Here is a 19,314-nt window from a genome sequence, read left to right as displayed (position 1 = left end):
GAAAGTAAAGCTGCACTTAGTACGGGACAGTAGGCTTTGATTAGACCTTTAAAGGAGAATCTCTCCAGAGAGGGTTAGATAACTTTCCAACAAACTTTAATACAGTATTAAGTCCCTGACTCTTTTATAGTTGTAATTTTTTAACATCTACCTCTCATTTGTGTTCTTTCGCAAACCTTGCTCAAGATGGCTATGCGTTTGTTTCATTTAAGTATCCCTAACCAGCGTTGTTCTTTTATGGTGGGGATTTCTCTACATGCAATGATATGGTCTGGTTTTAAAAAAATATTTTTGTAAGGATTGGTTTCTTGCAAAGATCATTAGCTAGTTTTGAAATGGATCCACTGAAATGCTTTTATCAGTACATGCTCCATGAGAAAGGACTAAGCTTTCACTAATTGCTTTGGTGTGTGGGTCTTTGACATGGTAACCTCTACATATTTTATTGCTGCTTCTGAATTTTTGATTGTATACCAATAAAAGATTGGTTTTTAAAATTTTTTAAAAAATTGTTGTAATTAGCAGCAGCATCTTTTGAAAAGCTCTTTGAAGTACATAAAAGAGTTCTAGAGTGAATTTGTGTGTGGGGGGGTGGAGGGTGAGAAAACCTGGATTTGTGCTGGAAATGGCCCAACTTGATGATCACTTTAGATAAGCTATTACCAGCAGGACAGTGGGGTGGGAGGAGGTATTGTTTCATATTCTCTGTGTGTATATAAAGTCTGCTGCAGTTTCCACGGTATGCATCCGATGAAGTGAGCTGTAGCTCACGAAAGCTCATGCTCAAATAAATTGGTTAGTCTCTAAGGTGTCACAAGTACTCCTTTTCTTCTTGTCCAAGGAACAATTCACAGTACTGGGAGCAAGGAACTCCCTGTTCTCGCTCTCAAACTCCTTCTGTGACATGACTGAAAAGAAAAACTTCAGGGGAAGTTCCTATCTGATATGTAAAATGATCTCTTAAGGGTTTCATTTAGTGTTACCAGAATATTCAGGCATTTGGATACCCGGCTGTAGGAGTTTGGTGTTTATTTACTAATTGTATGTTGGGGCGGCAAGAACTAGTAACCTTATGGCTTTGTCTGTACTAGGCATTTTTCTGTATTTCCCACCATCATCGTCACTTGTGGAAGCAACAATGAGAATATTAGTGTTGACAAGGAGTTGCCAGTTTTTTAACCCCACTGTGTCATCAAAAGCTGGTCTGAGTATGGTTCAATGACATGGTGTCTAAAATACCAGTGGCTGGCCTATGTTAACTCTCCCCCCAGAGGAACTTCACCAGTGGTAGCAATGGTGAGAACGATGTCTAATGTAGACACAACTTCTTGTTACGGCCTGATATCTAAAGCTTCAAAGCTGGGAAATAAAGTTTGAATTAGGCAGCTTCTACTGAAAATTCAAGTAATTCAGGTCTTGTCGCTGCTCAAATTAATACGTTGAATTGCTCTAAATAAATGTATGTAAATGCTCTGTATGAATTTCATCCTGAAAAAAGCTCATTGAAAGTTGGCTTGTTATGCATGGTTCTTTGAATCTCAGTCTGTGAGAATCTGAGTTATGGTGCGCTGCATCTTATGCACATGAGATTGGAACCTTTTGAGTACCAGTATCTGTTGGGACCACACCTGTGCAATGTATGTCCTTGTGCACTCCACCTCGCAACTAAGGGCATATAGGGCAGAGTGGCTCTGACTGCCTCTCACTTCCCTTTTGCCGTCACTGACAGCGAGAGGAAACTTTGTAGTGTTCACCTGCTACCCCATAGTGCCCCTTCATTAAAGTAATGATGTAAATATTTGTAAATATTAGTAGTTACCATAATTAGTTCAGGAGCATTTTTCTACCGTCATGGCAGCTCTTTTTTGTTTTCTTTAGATTTTCTGTCTTTCGCCTGAGTACTAATTAGTGCCAACGTGCCTGCCTGTGTAATGGCCGAGTCTAAACCCTCTGACTTCAAGCCATACCAATCATGTGATGGACTTATTCCATTAACTGATGGACTCAGTTGGTGTCTTTTCTTTTTCAAGAGCCATGGATCCAGACCATTGCGCTGTGTGCTGGTCCTTCTTTACCAGAACTTATCACTCCAGAGATACTTGGCTTCAGGAGGTAGAGTTTTAGCCATCCATAAGGGGTTAATTGAGTTTTGAAAGGTGTTCTCTTATGCCAAAAAGGGACTCTTTTCCTATTGATCCCAATCCTCAAGTATCCCTGTAAATAGGGATGAACCCAAAGGCTCACTGGGCCAAATGGCACCAAATCTATTCTGGTATTGAAACAAAGATTCTTCGTAGGTACCAAGATCCCCAGTACAGTAGTCCACAACAGCATTACAGGCCTGTTCCTACCTACTGACATTGAGCCCCTGGCACTGGCCTCAGTTCTGATGCCACTAGTACCGGTTTCTCTGGCACAAGAAAGAATTAAACCCTCAGTACTGGTAATGTCTTATCCTCCCACTGAGATGTCACCATCATCTCTAGAACATATTTAATCTTCCTTCTCTTCACCCACATACTCTTTCCAGAATTAAGATGAGACCTATCTCCAGATGTCCATTCCCCATCTCCTCTCAGGGATTCCCCAAACAATTCCTGAATCACCCTCTTCCTAGAGATTATCCAAGTGGATCATTCAGTGCATTACATCTTGCTGCCAACTAGCAGATATGCCCCTTCCCTCAGGCAACAGGGTCCACTCAACTAGAGCCGAGGCATCCTCTTCAAAGACCCACAAGGCAGCCACGGGGACCTAATTTTATATCTTTAATAAACATTAGGCTCTGGATCAGAGAGCAAATCAAATGCCAAATTTGGGAGAGCAGTTCTGTAGCTAGAACTCCTCAGACCCTCCTTTATTAATCTGGGAACTGCTAGTCCATCACCATAAGTGGGATCCATACTGACTAAGACTCAAGGTGAGAATGATTACTTATCCCTACAGTAACTGTGGTCTTTAAATTGTTTTGTCCTTATGAATCCCATGACCACCCCTCTTCTCTGTTCCTTTGGAGTCCATCTGTGCTGGGATTGTGAATGAGCAAGAAAACTGAGAAGCAATCAGGGCTGGTCTATCCCGTATGCCGTTGGGTGGATGCAGGGTACAGGTGTGGCTCCAGTGGACATTGCTGGACAAAAGAATCCAATCTTATGCACATGCAGCACATATGTACCATAAATGGGGTGGTGTCCACATGGAAAAAACATTTCTAAGAACCACAATGACTGCAAAGTGGTAAGTAGTTACTGTTTTGGTATTATCTAGATTTTCTTTAAAAATTAGTAGGTGTGTAACACTGAGAACACATACATCTGAAAAATAATTGGAGACAAAGTAAAACCTTTGCAAAGCAAAAGGCAACAACCTCTTTATTTCTTTCCCTTTGTTAATGTTGTTTGAGGAAACTTATTTTGTTAAAAAAGCTTCATGTTTCTACTTTTTATTTCTAGCATATTATCAAGTTTCACCGTGCCTCAAAAGCAAATAAAAAGCCCATGCAGTTGCCAAGATCTATGGTTAAATCACTACTCTACCAGATCCTTGATGGAATCCATTACCTCCATGCAAACTGGGTGCTTCATAGGGACCTGGTAAGTACTCTGTTTTATCTGATATCGAAAAGTTCACATATGTATTCTTGGGAAGAGGAAGAAAAGTCACAAGTAATAATCTTGCCTATCGATCCTTACAGCTCTTCCTGTTATTGTTACTGGATACCATTGGAGGCTTTAAAAATAAAAACAAGCTATGTGTTCACATTGTTTTTATCTGCCACATCTGAACTGAGACAATGATACTGCATCCGGTAAAAGGAATGCAGATACCAATATCTGAAAACAATACACCAGCCAGCTGGTATGTATTTGTAGTATAAGTGTGTGCTCTACTTTAAAAGTGCAGTTTACTATGAAGGAGATAGATAACTTGCACATAAGCCAAACAGTGTGTAAGGTTATCAAAAGCTAGTGAAACACTAGGTTCTTCTGTGGAGTATTTTTTTCACGTGATATTTTTTCTGGCTGTGGGAAGTGAATTGAGATCAAGTTGTCAGCTTTGCAAGTTTCACATGACCTAGAGTGGCTCTTGAAAGTGGTTGCAGATTATGAAAGCTGCCAATTGCCCCATCTATGCTAGGTGTTTTTTCTGAAAGTTTCCCACCATTTCTAACACTAGTGCTGCGAAACACTAACGTAGACAGCCAATAGAATTTCTTTGAGAAAGGTAAACAACATAGTGGTCAAATGGTCTACGATTGTTAGAACTCTACCTGTGGTACAAATGGTGGGAGCTCTAAAGAAAAGTAGTCTAGTATATACAGTTACAGAAGGCTAATATTTGGATTTTTTTTTGTAGTTACCAACAGCTTTTTGGCCTGCTACTAGCATCGCCAAAAGATGTCAGTCATTTTCAAGTTTTGATGGATGAGAAATGGGTTGTTGCCATATCGTAGTGATCAAATGAAAAGAGGAAATCAGGCTCATATTTCTAGTTGCCAGGATAACTGCTTCATTGCAAAACGTTAATGAAGTTAATTAAAGTTGACCTGTTCCTCAGTGGTTTTTTAAACCTTTAACAGGTTATTCCACTACTTTTAGATATTAATATATTTGTGCTTTTCTGCATCTGGAATGGTAGTTCTGAGCAACAGTAGGAAACAAAGTTCAAAAAGAGGACTGATTGTAGTGCTGAATTTCCCATTTTTCTCAGAAGAAGGTCTGTGAAAGAAAAGTGTCACTTATGCAAAATGTGAAGACATAATTAAAAATGCCTTAAGACAAAAACCTAAAAACAAAAACTGCTCAACTACATTTAAAGAAAGTATAAATGATCTTAAGACCATGCCACATACAGTCTCAAAGATGTGTTCTCTTAAGAGCTTGGTTTCTTGGCAAGGCAGCTACCTATAAGAAGCCTAAAAACTTGGGAATTTCTCTCTCTCTAACCTATGCTATTTATGCTCAGGTTGGCTGATGATACTTTTGTGGATCCTATCTGTTGTCGGTATATATGGAGCAAAGATGGTGCCAGGAGTCTTTGTATTCTTCCTTAGAAATGACAGTTGTTTTTGTGGGAAGGAAGAAATTTTTCCTAATCGCACATGGAATGATGGTGCCAAACAGAGCTTTCTATAACTAGGAAGGGAGAAGACCAGAAGACTCTGAAGTTCACTGGGTTCTTGCTATGTAAATCTAATTTACTAGCACGTGCTTAGATATCACAGCAAGGGGTGCTACAGAAAACCCATAAACACACACACTGTACTAGTGATTAAAGACACTCAGAATGCATGTGTGTTTTAAAAGAAAGAACTGCAGAATAAAGCCCCTTTTAAGAATCTTGTAAGTCTCAAGTAATTTAAATCACATATTGATGCACAGCAAACAATACAGTTCTGTAGAAAAGGACCTGGGGGTTACAGTGGATGAGAAGCTGGATATGAGTCAGCAGTGTGCCTTTGTTGCCAAGAAGGCTAATGGCATATTGGGCTGCATTAGTAGGAGCATTGCCAGCAGATCGAGGGAAGTGATTATTCCCCTCTATTTGGCAGTGGTGAGGTCACATCTGAGTATTGTGTCCAGTTTTGGGCTCCCCACTACAGAAAGGATGTGGAGCCCAAAGGAGGTGGTGGAATCTCCATCCTTAGAGGTTTTTAAGGCCCAGCTTGACAGAGCCCTGACTGGGATGATTTAGTTAGTGTTGGTCCTGCTTTGAGCAGGGGTTTGGACGAGATGACCTCCTGAGATCTCTTCTAATCTATGATTCTATGATTCTATTTGCTCTAGTGGTTCACATCCACTAATGAGATCGGAGTTAATATGCTCATTTAGCAACTCATTTAAATGTGTAATGATAAAAAAACTCAGTTATGTTTCCGAACATATCCACCTTCTTCCTTCCTTGTTATTTGTACTTATAAAACAATTGTATCTACATTTCCATTAAACTGAATCAAAGTGTGTGTATGTGAACTATTTCCCTTATTCCCTAAGCCTGATATTTGTTTCTTGTTTTGTCTTAGTTGGTTTGGTTACACCCTTTGGAAACAAAATACTTTTTTCTATTTTATGTAAAGCAGTGTTTTACAGCTGGGCACATGGTGTCTTCCTGATTAGATAGTGTAAGTAATTTCAAGTTATTTGTAGCAATTCAGCAAGAATAAGAATCCTGGGAAAAAACGTAACATGTAAATGTCATAAATTTACAAATCTAAAGCTATAACAATATCAGAGAATATTTATATCATAGTACCAGTCAAACTGTTTTAGTATAATGCAACAGGAAATGATGTTTAGAATTTACTGCACACAAACTACATTGAAAAATGCAGAAACATAAGAGCTATACACTTGCCAGAGTAGTGGGGGAGATATCATACATTTTATTGTGCTGTTGCACTCGTGACGTTGCACTCCATATGATTTATGAAAATATGCTTATAAATGTGAGTATGATGTAACTGGAATACGCTTTATGCAAAAGGTATCTTGTAAGGTATCATTACAAAGCTTATCATCTACTGAGTGTGTTCATCCCATTTGTTTGCATGTATTATTTCTATGTCTGGAGTTAGAAGAATAAGATATAAACTTGTATTACTAATGTAAACATATTAAGTGGACGCCATTAAGAGTGCTTCAGAATCAATTAATTGTAAATGACACTGTTTACTTGCAAACCTTCCTGTGTACATGTGGGCCAGCCCAGGAAGAATGGAGGCTGTGGTCTCACAGGCCATCTGATCATGTCACATGATGCTGGAATCCATCTTAAATCTGGTACTTTTCCATTTAGAAGTGGGGGGTGGGGGGAGGATGGGGACCCAGAGAGACAAAAGATTCCCAACTTGTGCCACAGCTATAAAAGGGGGTGGAGCAGGACAAAGAGGCTGCCAGTCATAAGAAAACCCTTGCTTACCACCTAAGATGTCTACTGGAACTAACAAGGACTGTACCAGGGGAAAGGATTGGGCCCAGATGAGGAAGGAGTCTAGTCCGTGAAAGAAGCTTATTGGAACATGTCTGAGGGTGAGATATTACTTGTAATCAGTTTCTTAATGTATTAGGCTTAGACTTGTGTGTTTTTGTTTTATTTTGCTTTGGGACTGACTTTGTTCTGTTTGTTATTACTTGAAACCACTAAAATCCTACTTTTTATACTTAATAAAATCACTTCTATTTATTAATAAACCCAGAGTAAGTGATTAATACCTGGGGGAGCAAACAGCTGTGCATATCTCTCTATCAGTGTTATAGAGGGCGGACAATTTATGAGTTTACCCTGTATAAGCTTTATACAGAGTAAAACAGATTTATTCAGGGTTTGGATCCCATCGGATATCTGGGTGCTGGAGCTGAGCTGTTTTTAGTTAAAGTCTGCAGCTTTGGGGGCATGGCCCAGAGCCTGAGTCTGTGTTGCAGCAGGCTAGCGTATCTGGCTCAATAAGGCAGGGTTCTGGAGTCCCAAGCTGGCAGGGAAAACAGGCTCAGAGGTAATTTCAGCACAGCAGGTGACAGTCCCAAGTGGATCTTTGTGACCAAACCTGTCACAGCATTTAATCAAAAGAAAATGGCAAAAAATTAGATAGTAAATATATTTATAAAAATAAATTAAAAAGGCGTGAAAAAATTTTAAAGGCGCCACTTGTGCTCGGTGGGGGAGCAGCCGCTGCCCCGCTTCCCCCTAGTTACGCTACTGATTCTAAGGTTTAAATGTTCAGGTTAAATTGATTACTATTGGTTATTGAGATTTTTTTTCTTTAGATTTAATGTAACTGTGTTGATAAACTTTATAATATTGGGGTTAATTTTTTTCTGTGGGAGATTGAAAGACTAAATGGCTTTGTACAAATATGAATTTTTTTTTAGATTAAATACTTATTTTTCATCCGCAGAAAAGCAGCTTTCGAGAGGATATTCCTTACCTGATTATACTATTTAATAAGGTGTACATTTTAAAAGATGAAAGTAATTAACCAGTGGAACAATTTACCAAGGGTTGTGGTGGATTCTCTATCACTGACCATTTTTAAATCAAGAGTGGATGTTTTTCTTATAGATATGCTCTAGGAATTATTTTGGGGAAGTCTGTGGCCTGTGTATTACACATGAGTGATCACTGTGTGATCACAATGGTCTCTTCTGGCCTTGGAATCTAAGAATCTGTGAATACGGCAAAGAAGAAGGGAGCATAGGATTTGGGACAAGAGCACAGTCTTTATGTTGTCACTACTGTCAAGTTTTAATTTCTTTCAATAGCATTATGTCCCTTTAATGACCTTGGAGCTAGTGTAGTAATAGTCTACAAGATACATAGACTTGTTGCCTATCAAGACATTTAAAATGATACTTTCTGATTGGATTACATGTTGCTGGGTGAAGAAAAGAAAATCTTAACATAAGAATGGCCACATATGATAAAACCAAAGGTCCATCTAGGCCGATATCCTGTCTTCTGAAAGTGGCCAGTGCCAGGTGCTTCAGAGGGAATGAACAGAACAGATAATCATAAAGTGATCCATTCCCTGTCACCCATTCCCAGATTCTATGGGAACTGTGCATGGCACAGGCCTTCCGTTCCTGGATAGAGTTAGGAATGCAATCAAGGTCTCCTTCCTTTGATGCTACACAATGCTTCATTAGCCTTCAATGGGCCATGTTTTGTGCAGAATGCACACTTTACCTTAATTAACACTTCTTTTCTTTAACACTTCTTTTCTTGTTTGAGTTACACAATTACAGAGGTTGACAATGCAAACACTCAGTGTAACTTTATATCATGGGCTACAGAGGTTATAAGTGAGATCAATACATGCAGTATCCTACAAGTATTCCATAAAGTCTAAATGCTGAACACATTCTTATAACACTAATATCTGCTTTCGACTCTAATTTAATTTTACCCTAACTCTTTGAAAAGGTGACTTGGTGGCATTAAAGGGTAAGCTTGAAATGCATCCGCTACAACCACATACTTCAGAAATAATGGAGTTTTTGCCTTCTGACTAATTCTGTGTGGTCCTTTAGAAAATGGATCATTTTGCCTAAACAACCACAAGATCTGGAAATACTCTTAAGTAGCCAAAAGAACCCCACTGCAGAATCCACCACACACTGTCCACAGTGCTTTTTAGAATAATGTTATTAAGAGTTCCAGACATTCTGGCAATTGTCAGATATTGCCTGTGACATTATCCCTTTTTACAGCCTATATTCATTACTGATGGAAAATAAGAGGCCTGAGCCATTTCATTATTTTTTTTTTCAATCTTTTTTCTTATAACAAATTCTAGGTGCCAGTTTCTAGAATAAATACAAAAATACTATACACCAGAAACAAGAAAAGACTAATTTACACAGTTGCTTAGATTCCCAAGCATTAACTTAAATATTTCCAGCACAGGATTTTTATGGCATGTATTAAATTTAAGGAAATCAAAGCCAAGAGGAGGAAAGACATGGGAAGGAGTGGGATGGGGAGAAACAGAGGGGATGGGAAGAGGCATTATGTGGATTAGTCCCCTGCCTTTCATCCAGATGTCCTGAAGGGATCTTTAGCTAATCAGTTCTAGGAAATTGTCCCAAATGGATTCAAATTTTTCTGGGGTTTGCTGTCTATTTTATGTGATCCTTTCCTTCGCAGCCAGGTCTGCCAGTCCATTATACCAGTCTTTGTGGTTTGGAGGACTATTTACTTTTCCAGTGTGGCAAAATTTGATGTCTTGCTGTGACGGAGTGGGGAGTATTGACCTGAGGATGTTGCGTGGGAATTTTACTGGTACTGTCTGCATTGGTGCTGGATGGTGATGGGATATCAGGGTGTGACTTCACTTCAGGGACGATACCTGAGCATGTAACCTGAGCCCAGGTGACACCTTCTGCCCGGGGAAACTGGAGAAAGGCTGGAGGAGGAACCGGAGTGTGTGGCTGGAGGAGAGTGCTGGAAAGGGTTTCAGTTGGGAGCTGGCTGGGGAAATGGAGGGAGACCCAGGACCAGGGTCTAGGCTCCCTTCTCCCCAAGATGGACCTGACTGAGGGGGTCCTGTTGTTTGTGCCTACAAGCTCTGTTTGGGACTGTGTTCCTGTCATCTAATAAATCTTCTGTTTTACTGTCCGGCTGAGAGTCACGGTGAATCACAGGAAGTGGAGGGTGCAGGGCTCTGTCTCCCCAACATGCCGTGACACTTGCAACCAGTAAAGTTCAGTGTAGCTATCTGCTTCGGTATAATGATAGCTTCCATTTCCAGGGTACATGGCCCATTATGCAGGTATCTGCTTTAAGGTCAAGTGAAGTCTCTATGATTCTGTTAATTCTCTCCTGTAGGAGCTATTTTACCTAAATGTTCGTAGGGCCAGAGACAGGGAGAGACTGACACTCTAGCTCTGTGGTAAGGGCACTTACGATACAGAAGACCCAGTTTCAAGACCCTGATTTGGTACCCTATCCCCCAGGCTGTAGACTCTCTGGCTATGTCTACAATACCACGGTAAGTCGACCTACGCCACGCAACTCCAGCTACCTGCATAATGTAGCTGGAGTCGACGTACCTTAGGTTGAGTTACCACAGGGTCTACAGCTTGGGGGGTTGACGGGAGAAACTCTCCCGTCGACCTACCTTACTCTTCTCGTCGGGGGTAGAGTACAGGGGTCGACTGGAGAGTGATCTGCTGTCGATTTGGTGGGTCTTCACTAGACCCATTAAATCGACCGCTAGTGGATCAATCTCAGAGCATCAATTCTGGCTGTAGTCTAGACATACTCTCTTTTGTGCGGAATCAGGCAGAGCGGTGACTTGAATCTGGATCTCCCATATCCTGGGTGAGAGCCCTAACCACTGGGCTATTGGCTATTTTGGGGTCATTTTCATGAAACATTTAGAAATATCTCATTTTCACAGAACAAAAACAAATGTGGAAGAAACCTTGAAATTTTTCATGAAACGAAATTATTTTCTGGCAAGTCCTAATTAATATTTCCATGTGTTCTGAGATCCTCAAGTGAAAAATGTTATACAGTACAAATTATATAATATTATCTTTTTGATGAACTCATCCCAGCGAATTGGAAGCATTAAAGAGCATATAAAATAAAAGTTAATTACATGGCTTGTAGGTAGTGAGAAACTGATCATGTTTGGAAGGACTCCTTAGTGGGGGAGAGTGTTATTTGTATTGATTTATAGAATGCTATAAATTTACACTGCACTCTACAAACATGGAGTAAAAGATGTTTCCTGTTTCAAAAAGCTTGTCCTTAAGATGGTGATTAATTTTAAAAAATTACCTAAAATGCTGCAGAACTGAAACAGTTTTTTTCCAAACAGAGGCAGTTTTTCAATGTTCCTTTTCAGATTATAAATGAAGCAAAATGTATGTGCTATTGAAAGATGTAACCTACAATGACCAATACAAGAATCACTTCAAAGAAGTCTGACGATCTCCCCTTCCACAAGTGAATCTGAGCAAGGATTTTCAAAAGCTGATATCAAAAGTAAATTTAGACTTATGTTCACTCATCAGTAGTTTGACAACCAGTTGCTGAGCAGGAATGCAGAACTGTTGGAGTCTGCCCCGCTGCCAACAATTTGTGCTAGCTTGAAGATTTTCTTGGTACCAATCAGGATGTATACATGCCTTTCTATAAATAAATAAGTAACCAACTAAACTGTCTGCCTGTTTGTTTAGCTTTTAGAATATGCTTTCCATTGAAAAATGTAAGTCCTTACAATAGATATCGCTTGTGATTTTTTGGTCTTGATTGGTGCTTTTCTCCATCTGTCTACTGGTTCCCATATTGTACAAAAAGAGTTGGGGCGCCTATTCCTCAGTCATTCCACCTGACCCTTTACAGCATAGGGATCTTATCACACTATGTAAGTATCTTAAAGGATCAAACCGGGATCTACAGAAAGGATTTCTCATGTTCCCAGAGTGGGATGGTAGTAATGATTAGAAGATATTTGGAAGGGCGGTTTCTGCTTGAGTGATTTGGAATAGTGTGCTGACAGACAAAGTGGAAGCAGATTGTACTGATACCTTTTAAAGAGACGTTCATTTGTCATCCAATAATGTATGAGTATGTCAGCTAAAACAGGGTTTACTCGCTGACAAATAGGTTTAATTTTGGTAGGCCTATTGTTTTCTACATCCTTAAAATGTTATGTTTATCAGCGTCTACTTCAGAAGGTCAGGAGTGTCTTTGCTTAGAACACTAAGGTGTGCCCCTTCGGTTCCAGAGAGACTAAGGCTATATTTATACTGCGTAGCTTACAATGGCGGGGCTGTGCTGCTGCGGCCGCACTGTTGTACGGTGCACTGTGTGGCCACTCCTTATCGCTGGGAGAGAGCAAGGGCTGATAGCTTCATTGCCAGGAGCACAGCTCCTGCCGACAAAGCGCTGTCCACACCGGCGCATTTTGTTGCTAAAACTTTTCTCACTTGGGGGGATGTTTTTTCCCACTCCTGAGCGACAAAAATTTTAGCAATGAAAGTGCCAGTGTAGACAAAGCCTTAGTGTTGTAAGGTTATATACGTCTGCTAAGGTTCACTGAACCTTACAGCATTTGAATACATCCAAACAGCAAAACATCTTCCAGAGGTCCATTAGCACATGCTTTCCCCTTTTGGATAACTTACTAAGACTTCTGTGGTTTGTAGATGCATTTTACAAATGAAGAGTTATAATTGCTGTCAGGGAAAAGCTTAACCAAGGTTTAGAAAGAGGTTTACACCAATAAAACTTTGACAGGAAATAAAACGTGTTGGTAAGGTAAGTCAGAAGAAAGAAGGTACTGACTTACATTCTTCCGGCTGCATTCTGCCAGTAAATTCAACAGCTACATGTGGCTCCTCTGAGAGCTGCTTATCTGCTCTCCTGTGGAGTGGAGAATGGAGAGTGAGGACAAAAAATAAAAGTAGTTCAGGAATCTGTTTATTTCTTTGCTTGATGTAGAAAAAACAGAAGGAAAATGTTCTCATTTCTAATGGAGCAAATTCACATGCCATCTGCTTTATGAAGCATTTTGGTAAATAGATAATGTATTTAGCATGCTTGTGCAGCTGTCCTCTTGGAGTGAGCAAACTGAGCTTTACATTCTAAAAACAACTCTTTAAAGTACTTCCTTTCCAGTGACTGTAATCTTGCAAATTCTGTTTCTTTTCTGTTTTGTTCTTAGAGAATGCTGCCTTTTCTCAGCTATGATGTGATCAGGTAACATAGCATTTGTCTAAATTTCTTTCTTATTCAGTGGCATAATCCATCATGAATAAGGTTAAAAAGTTCATACTTTTAATTCTGGAAGGTAATGAAGCTTGAAGCAGATCAGAGAAAACAGAGCTGTGTATGCATACATACTATGTGAAGAAACAAAGAAAAAATGCTGTATTTGCATTTGTTCTCAGGTGTTGATCCCCTTCTTGTATATATTCCTCTTCACTTGTAACATATACAGTCACTTTTCCCACTATATTAGGATGCTGCAATACTGTAGCAGACTGTGTTGCATCTAAATTAATCAGTGCTGATCAATGGTCCAGTAACTTGCACTGACCCGTGACAGTGAATGCTTGCTTTCATTTGTTAGCTTTATCACGTTCTGTGATCTCTGTCAGAGACAGACTTACTTTGCTGTAAAAATGACAGGTCTGTAGGTATTTCACAAAAGAGTTGTCTCTGAACCATCATCTTCCCCCCCTTTTTTGCTTGTATTTAAAACGTTTTAGGGTGCAAATTACATTTAGTTTTAGTGTAGGTCAGATCTGTAAAAAACACACAGTAAATTAAAAATATACCCTAGATGAAATTATTTGTGTATATAAGGATCAAATTTTGAAAGGCTCTTCACAGGAGCTGGCAATTAAGTTTTTAAGTTGAACAGTAAGAGAGGAGTTGTTGCAGTCTTATGCATATATTTTGAATTTCATATAACAAGCATTTCAAAATTAATTTTTTCACCCACTTTAATGAATTCCAAAGCTATCTTTGTGCATGGCGGAAGCACTGCTAAAAATCCACAGTTCTGTAGCTTCAGAAATACTCTGTCATCATTTAGCCACATATGCCAGAAAGTTTAGTCAATGAGGATTTGTGACTTATATCTTGTTCAACAATTCTCCTACAATTTTTATGCAGAAAAGAAAATCTTGAAACCATCCAACTTAGTACATAGCTGGCCTACATGTTATTACATGTTTTGGTTGCTATTTCACTTGTTGTCTGTCTCTTTCCTATTGTTATACTCTCATGGTTGGGTCCTGTCTGAAATTAGATTGAGTTCTTTGGCAGGGGCTCTTATTCTACTCTGTTTGTACAGTGCCTAGCGCAAAAGGGACCTCTGGGTGGTACCGAAACACAAATAATTAATTCACATCCTCTGTCCACCAGACATGTCAAACACATGGAAAAAATAAATTGGGCTTGTTTTTGGCTTAATTGGCTTTTGAGTTGCTTGTTGGTTAGTTTTTTGCTTGTAGCTTGTTGCTTGTTTGGCTTGTAGCTTGTTGCTTCTTTTTTTTTTTTTTTTGATTGGCTCCCGGCAAGCAGGGGCAAGGGGGGGAGAGAGTCAGCGGTGCACAGCGGGCCCACCACAGTCCCAGACTGCATGTCGGGGGGGATCTACTCACATAGGTTGTTGGGGTTCTTAGGGATTGGCTTGTTTTGGCCTTGTTTTGAAATGGGATTAGCTTGATTTTTGACTTATTGTGAAAGTCGGGGTGCTTATTTACCATGTGAAAATTGGCAACTGTACTGTCCGCCATTATTCTTTTAGTGCTTTGTCTCAGGATTTGACATAATCTACCAACTCAAATAGTAGGGTTACCATACGTCCATATTTTCCTAGACATGCCCAGCTTTTTGGTTCTTCAATCGCTGTCCAGGAGGAATTTTTAAACATCCAGGATTTTGCCATTATTATTTTTCCCCAAAGAAGAGTTGATCATTCAAGAAAGGTAGTGAATGTTGATCATTCAAGAAAGAAAGTGAATGCTGATCACTCGAGAGAGTGCCCACTTTTTCCCCTAGCTCCCAGTGCTTGAGCCACGAAACAGCTGTTTCATGTGGCTGGGAGGGAGGGGGGTGGAGGGGGAACACGGCGCGCTCAGAGGAGGAGGCGAGGTGGGGATTTGGGGAAGGGGTCCAATGGGGCAGGGAGGAGGTGGAGTTGGGGTGGGGGCAGGGGGGCACAAGCAAATACCTACCCCACCCCACCCTGTGGAGTGTCCTCTTTTTTGAATGTTCAAATATGGTAACCCTATCAAATAGCCTTCCTGCCTACTTCAGCTCATAGTGTAAGAACAATATAGTGTAAGAACAATAAAGCAGTGATTTTATTTAGTAAAGCTACTGGTGATTTTATAGCACATTTTCTTTGATAGCACCACTTTTTGCATCAGCATTAAAAGTTTGCTGCCTTTTTTAAATCTTGTCACAGGATGGCACGCACTGCCCCTTAAGAGGAAAGAGGCCAATGCACCTTTGTCTGGTCAGCTGACCCCTCAGTTGAGCTAAATAAGAAGGCAGCTCGCTTCTGGGTGGTGGGAGAACCTGGGAGTGTCAGGTCTGAGAAGCAGTCAGGAAAAGGGCAGAGAGATCATATTTTGGGCTCTCATTGCCTGGGAACAGGGAGACAGGCCAGAAACTAGGAGGCCTGGGTAGTGGGAGCAGGAGCTGCAGGAATCTCCTTGGTTGGGGAAGCAGTGGGAGCCAGTGTGGGAAAAGAGTCCCTAAGGAGAGAGCCCAAGGAGGCAGTGCTCAGTTAATGGAGCATGGGAGAATCCTGCAATATGCCCTGAAGCAGGACTTCAGGGAGGTAAAGTGGAAAAATCCCTTGGGAGCTATAGACCACGGTGCTGGGGAGCTGTGTTTGTGGGGGTTTTGCCTACCTTTGAGAAATAAAACCGCCTGAAAAAGAGACTGGGTGTAGCAGTGGGTCTTTGTGGGCTGGGGATGAACCAGTGCCTTACAGACCTCCTCATTGCTTTTGACTTCTGCTAGCCTAAGGAGCTGAGAACACAAACTTAGATTTTCTCCATGGCAGTCTGTTACATTTCCATTCAATCGCCATTATTTTTTTCATTAAGTGATATATTAAGTGTAGAGAATGTCGTTGTAGTCAAGCAGTGGTGAAATTTGGAGTTTAAAAGTATTAAAAGGTTCTACGTGAAATAGCAATTTCAGATTTTTAAACTTAAGAACCAGAGTAATTTAACTCCATCCTTCTTGATTAAATATTGAGTTAGAATTGGAAAGTTCAGTGCAGTGTCCATCGACAGCCAGTATTTTTTTAATATAGTTTTTCTTTGCAAATAATGTGTATGGACCAGATTCAGCATTCCTAAAATTCCCATTGAAGAACTTTTTTCATAGAGATGGCTGGGAACTATGTACCCTCATTCATTCTTTCATTCAAGAGTAAATAATACAATTTTTCTAAGTGGAATAATATGGCACAGCATACAAGATATCTCTAGTACTCAGGTGCTGGAGGCATTTTCTTGTTTAGTTCAGTTTTATATCTACCTTTAAAACAATAACCCTTGACATAATAATTGGGTGACATTTGTCAGAGCTTTGGATAAGGCTCAAGTTTGGTGAAACTGGATTTATTGAGCTAGCAGCAACTTCTAATGCTGTTGAAGCTTAATTTTACAGCAACTGAACTTTTAGAACAAAAGCCTTGGGGGCTGGTTTGGCCACTTCATTGATATTGGACTCCAACAAATTAAATGGGACACTGGATTCTTGTTTTTGAAAAAATCAGGATACTGAAAAGGACATTACAAACTCAAATATTCCTGAAACTTATTCTTATCAGTGAACACTGTGTATCAATATACTGATTGTCATAGTCACTAAAGGGCAACAGTGTTGCATGTTTTCTAAATAACATATACTTGGTCCCCACTTATGAAGTTTTAGTTAGCTTTTTAGTATAGTGATGGCACAGATATATCTCAATAACCATAGAATCGGTGAATATATATGCTCTATTTGGCTGATAAACATTGTTAGCCAGAATGCAGGGATTTTCAGTGGATGGTTTTCTTAATGCAGATCTATTTGCTCAGATTAGCTACTATAATCTTTCTGTTTTGATTGCTCCCGAATTTCAAATTTAAAAGGTTTTTGCCAGCACCAAAGGCTGCCTCAATATCTCCTTAATAAAAAATATGTGGAAGAAAAATGGGGGAGCCAAAAAGTAAAGGAAATGAGGCTGTCAAACTGATGACAGGAAATTGTTGTGTTTTAAGTTTGAAGCCCTCCTCTGCCCTCAAAAAAAAAAAAGAAAAAGAAAAAGAAAAAGGAAAAAAAGAAAAAGCCATTGCCTTGTTTTTCTCCTTTCAAGCTCAGTTCTGTTACCACAAAATGAGAGTTTTGTCAATGACTTCATTTTATCCCTCTCCCCTCAATACCTTCTATAAGCTTCTGATCCCTGTAATGGCTGTCCTATTTGTGTTATAATTTTTGGTTAGGTTGGGAGAATCCCAGCTCTCCCCTTCCTCAGTCTCTCAATAAGGGTGTGTTCTGTGTCATAAAGGTCTGAATTGTTTTTAAACAATGTGCCATTCAGCAATATGCAGCATTTTACAATTCTTTCTGAAGGGTCTTCCTGTTAAAATATGGGCGATAATAAAATGTCAGTATAATAATAATGACTTTAGGATAATTCTTGTTAACTCATTGTTACCCATATTTTGGGCTAATATACTTTTTAACCTTCCCCAGCAGTCTTCTATAACCCATAGTATGTATTTTCCCTATTAAGTGGGAAACACTCTAAAGTTACCATAAATATTTTCAAAAATATTGGGTTCAGTGTCTTTTTATTTTGTTGAATTCTAATTTTAGTGATGGTGCCAAATCAGCCCATACCTCTTATTCTAAAAGTCCAACTGCTGTAACAGTCATTCAGTTGACAAGAGTATGAAAGCTTGCTAACTCAATAAGAAATAAAGCTTCATCAGGTTTGACCCTTATCCAATGCTGTCAGAATGTCATTCACTCACAGTATAATGGTTGCTACTGTGCTAAAGGAATAATTTAAACTGAATGGCAGAGGATGTAGTTTGTTACTTCATCAGTAAGGAATAATGTGAGGCGGAGTACAGTTGTTGGGCAGAAAGCAATGTTCTATGGTTTGTGATAACGAGCTAGATTTTCAAAGGGATTTAGGCACTGAGTGAGATTTTTTTAAAGTGCCTAAGTAGGTTAGGTACCTACTCATAGATTTCCAGTTGAAAATCTGTCCCTAATGAATGGGAGTTTGGTACCTAACCTGGGTAGGTGCTTTTGAGAATCCTAGTAGTGCCTAAAGATGGAGATAAGCCAAATGTCTCCAGTACCTGAGAAGTGTAGTTGTCTCACAGCAGCTACCTGCTCTTCCACGTTATTCTACATAGAAAATGGTATAATTGTTGATAAATGGGGGAGAAAATGTAAGTAGTTCTGAGCCATGTCAAAGACAGAATTTGTTCTTGTGGGCCAGAAGTGCCTTCTTATTAACAACTTCCATCTGTTGTTTTCCTCCTCGACACTTACTTTTCATTTGTTTCCATTCTCCTCCTCTGCCCACATTCCTTTAGCTGTCAATCTGCCTGTTGCCACCTCTTCTTCATTACTCATATTGCCTTGACTCCATTCTCACAAAATCCTCATCACGCTCTTCATCTTTAGTGCCTTAATTGTTGCAACTCCCTTTTCTGTGCCCTTTCCAAGTCTTAATTGAACACGCCCATCATGTGCAGAATATTGCTTTATATCTTGTCCCATGTACAAACAAGTGCACTCACCCCTCCCTAATCTTGAAATAATTCCACTGACTCCCTGTTCATTTCAAGATTCAGATCAAAATTGCCTTACCTGATTTAAAACTCTTGAACTTTTCAAGCCTATGACTCTCTCTATACCCTCTTCCAGCTCAGTCTGTTTTTCTAGAACAGGGCTCCTATCTGATCCTGCTCATAATCTTGAGTTTCAGTATGAGTGCTTTCTCCTTGAAATGCCTGCCCCTGGGAACAGCCAGTGCTTCTCTACTTTAAGCTCTTTTAACTTTTCTTCTTCCCTATGTCTCTTAATTTTTCTCCTTCTCAGTTATTGGTCTTACAAATGAATAATTTGCTCCCCATAAACTGTATTTATATAATTGCTTTCTATATTTACAACATACAGTATTTTGTATTTAGCTCTTATAAAGCATTTTGGGGATAATTTATTGGAAAGATCCTATTCAAAATAAGATCTATTGTATTTTTACTTTTATGTCTCAGATCACTCCCTCATCCTTGCACTCTTTAAAAATAAAAATATTTCCATTTT

General features: G+C 39.6%; 1 protein-coding gene across 2 annotated transcripts in view; it reads left to right on the top strand.

The window, feature by feature from the left end:
• Nucleotides 1-19,314, top strand: part of CDK19 (cyclin dependent kinase 19) — a 225,451-nt gene that overhangs the window by 126,931 nt on the left and 79,206 nt on the right. For both annotated transcript variants that reach the window (XM_048844788.2, XM_048844790.2), the window contains one exon: nucleotides 3,453-3,593. In XM_048844788.2, coding sequence (XP_048700745.2) covers nucleotides 3,453-3,593 — 141 coding nt within the window. The remainder of the gene's footprint in view (nucleotides 1-3,452; nucleotides 3,594-19,314) is intronic.

Source organism: Caretta caretta, chromosome 3, assembly GCF_965140235.1.
Source record: "Caretta caretta isolate rCarCar2 chromosome 3, rCarCar1.hap1, whole genome shotgun sequence".
NCBI classification, from domain to species: domain Eukaryota; kingdom Metazoa; phylum Chordata; order Testudines; family Cheloniidae; genus Caretta; species Caretta caretta.
The sequence above is the reverse complement of the archived record's forward strand: the minus strand, read 5'-3'. Positions and strand labels throughout refer to the sequence as shown.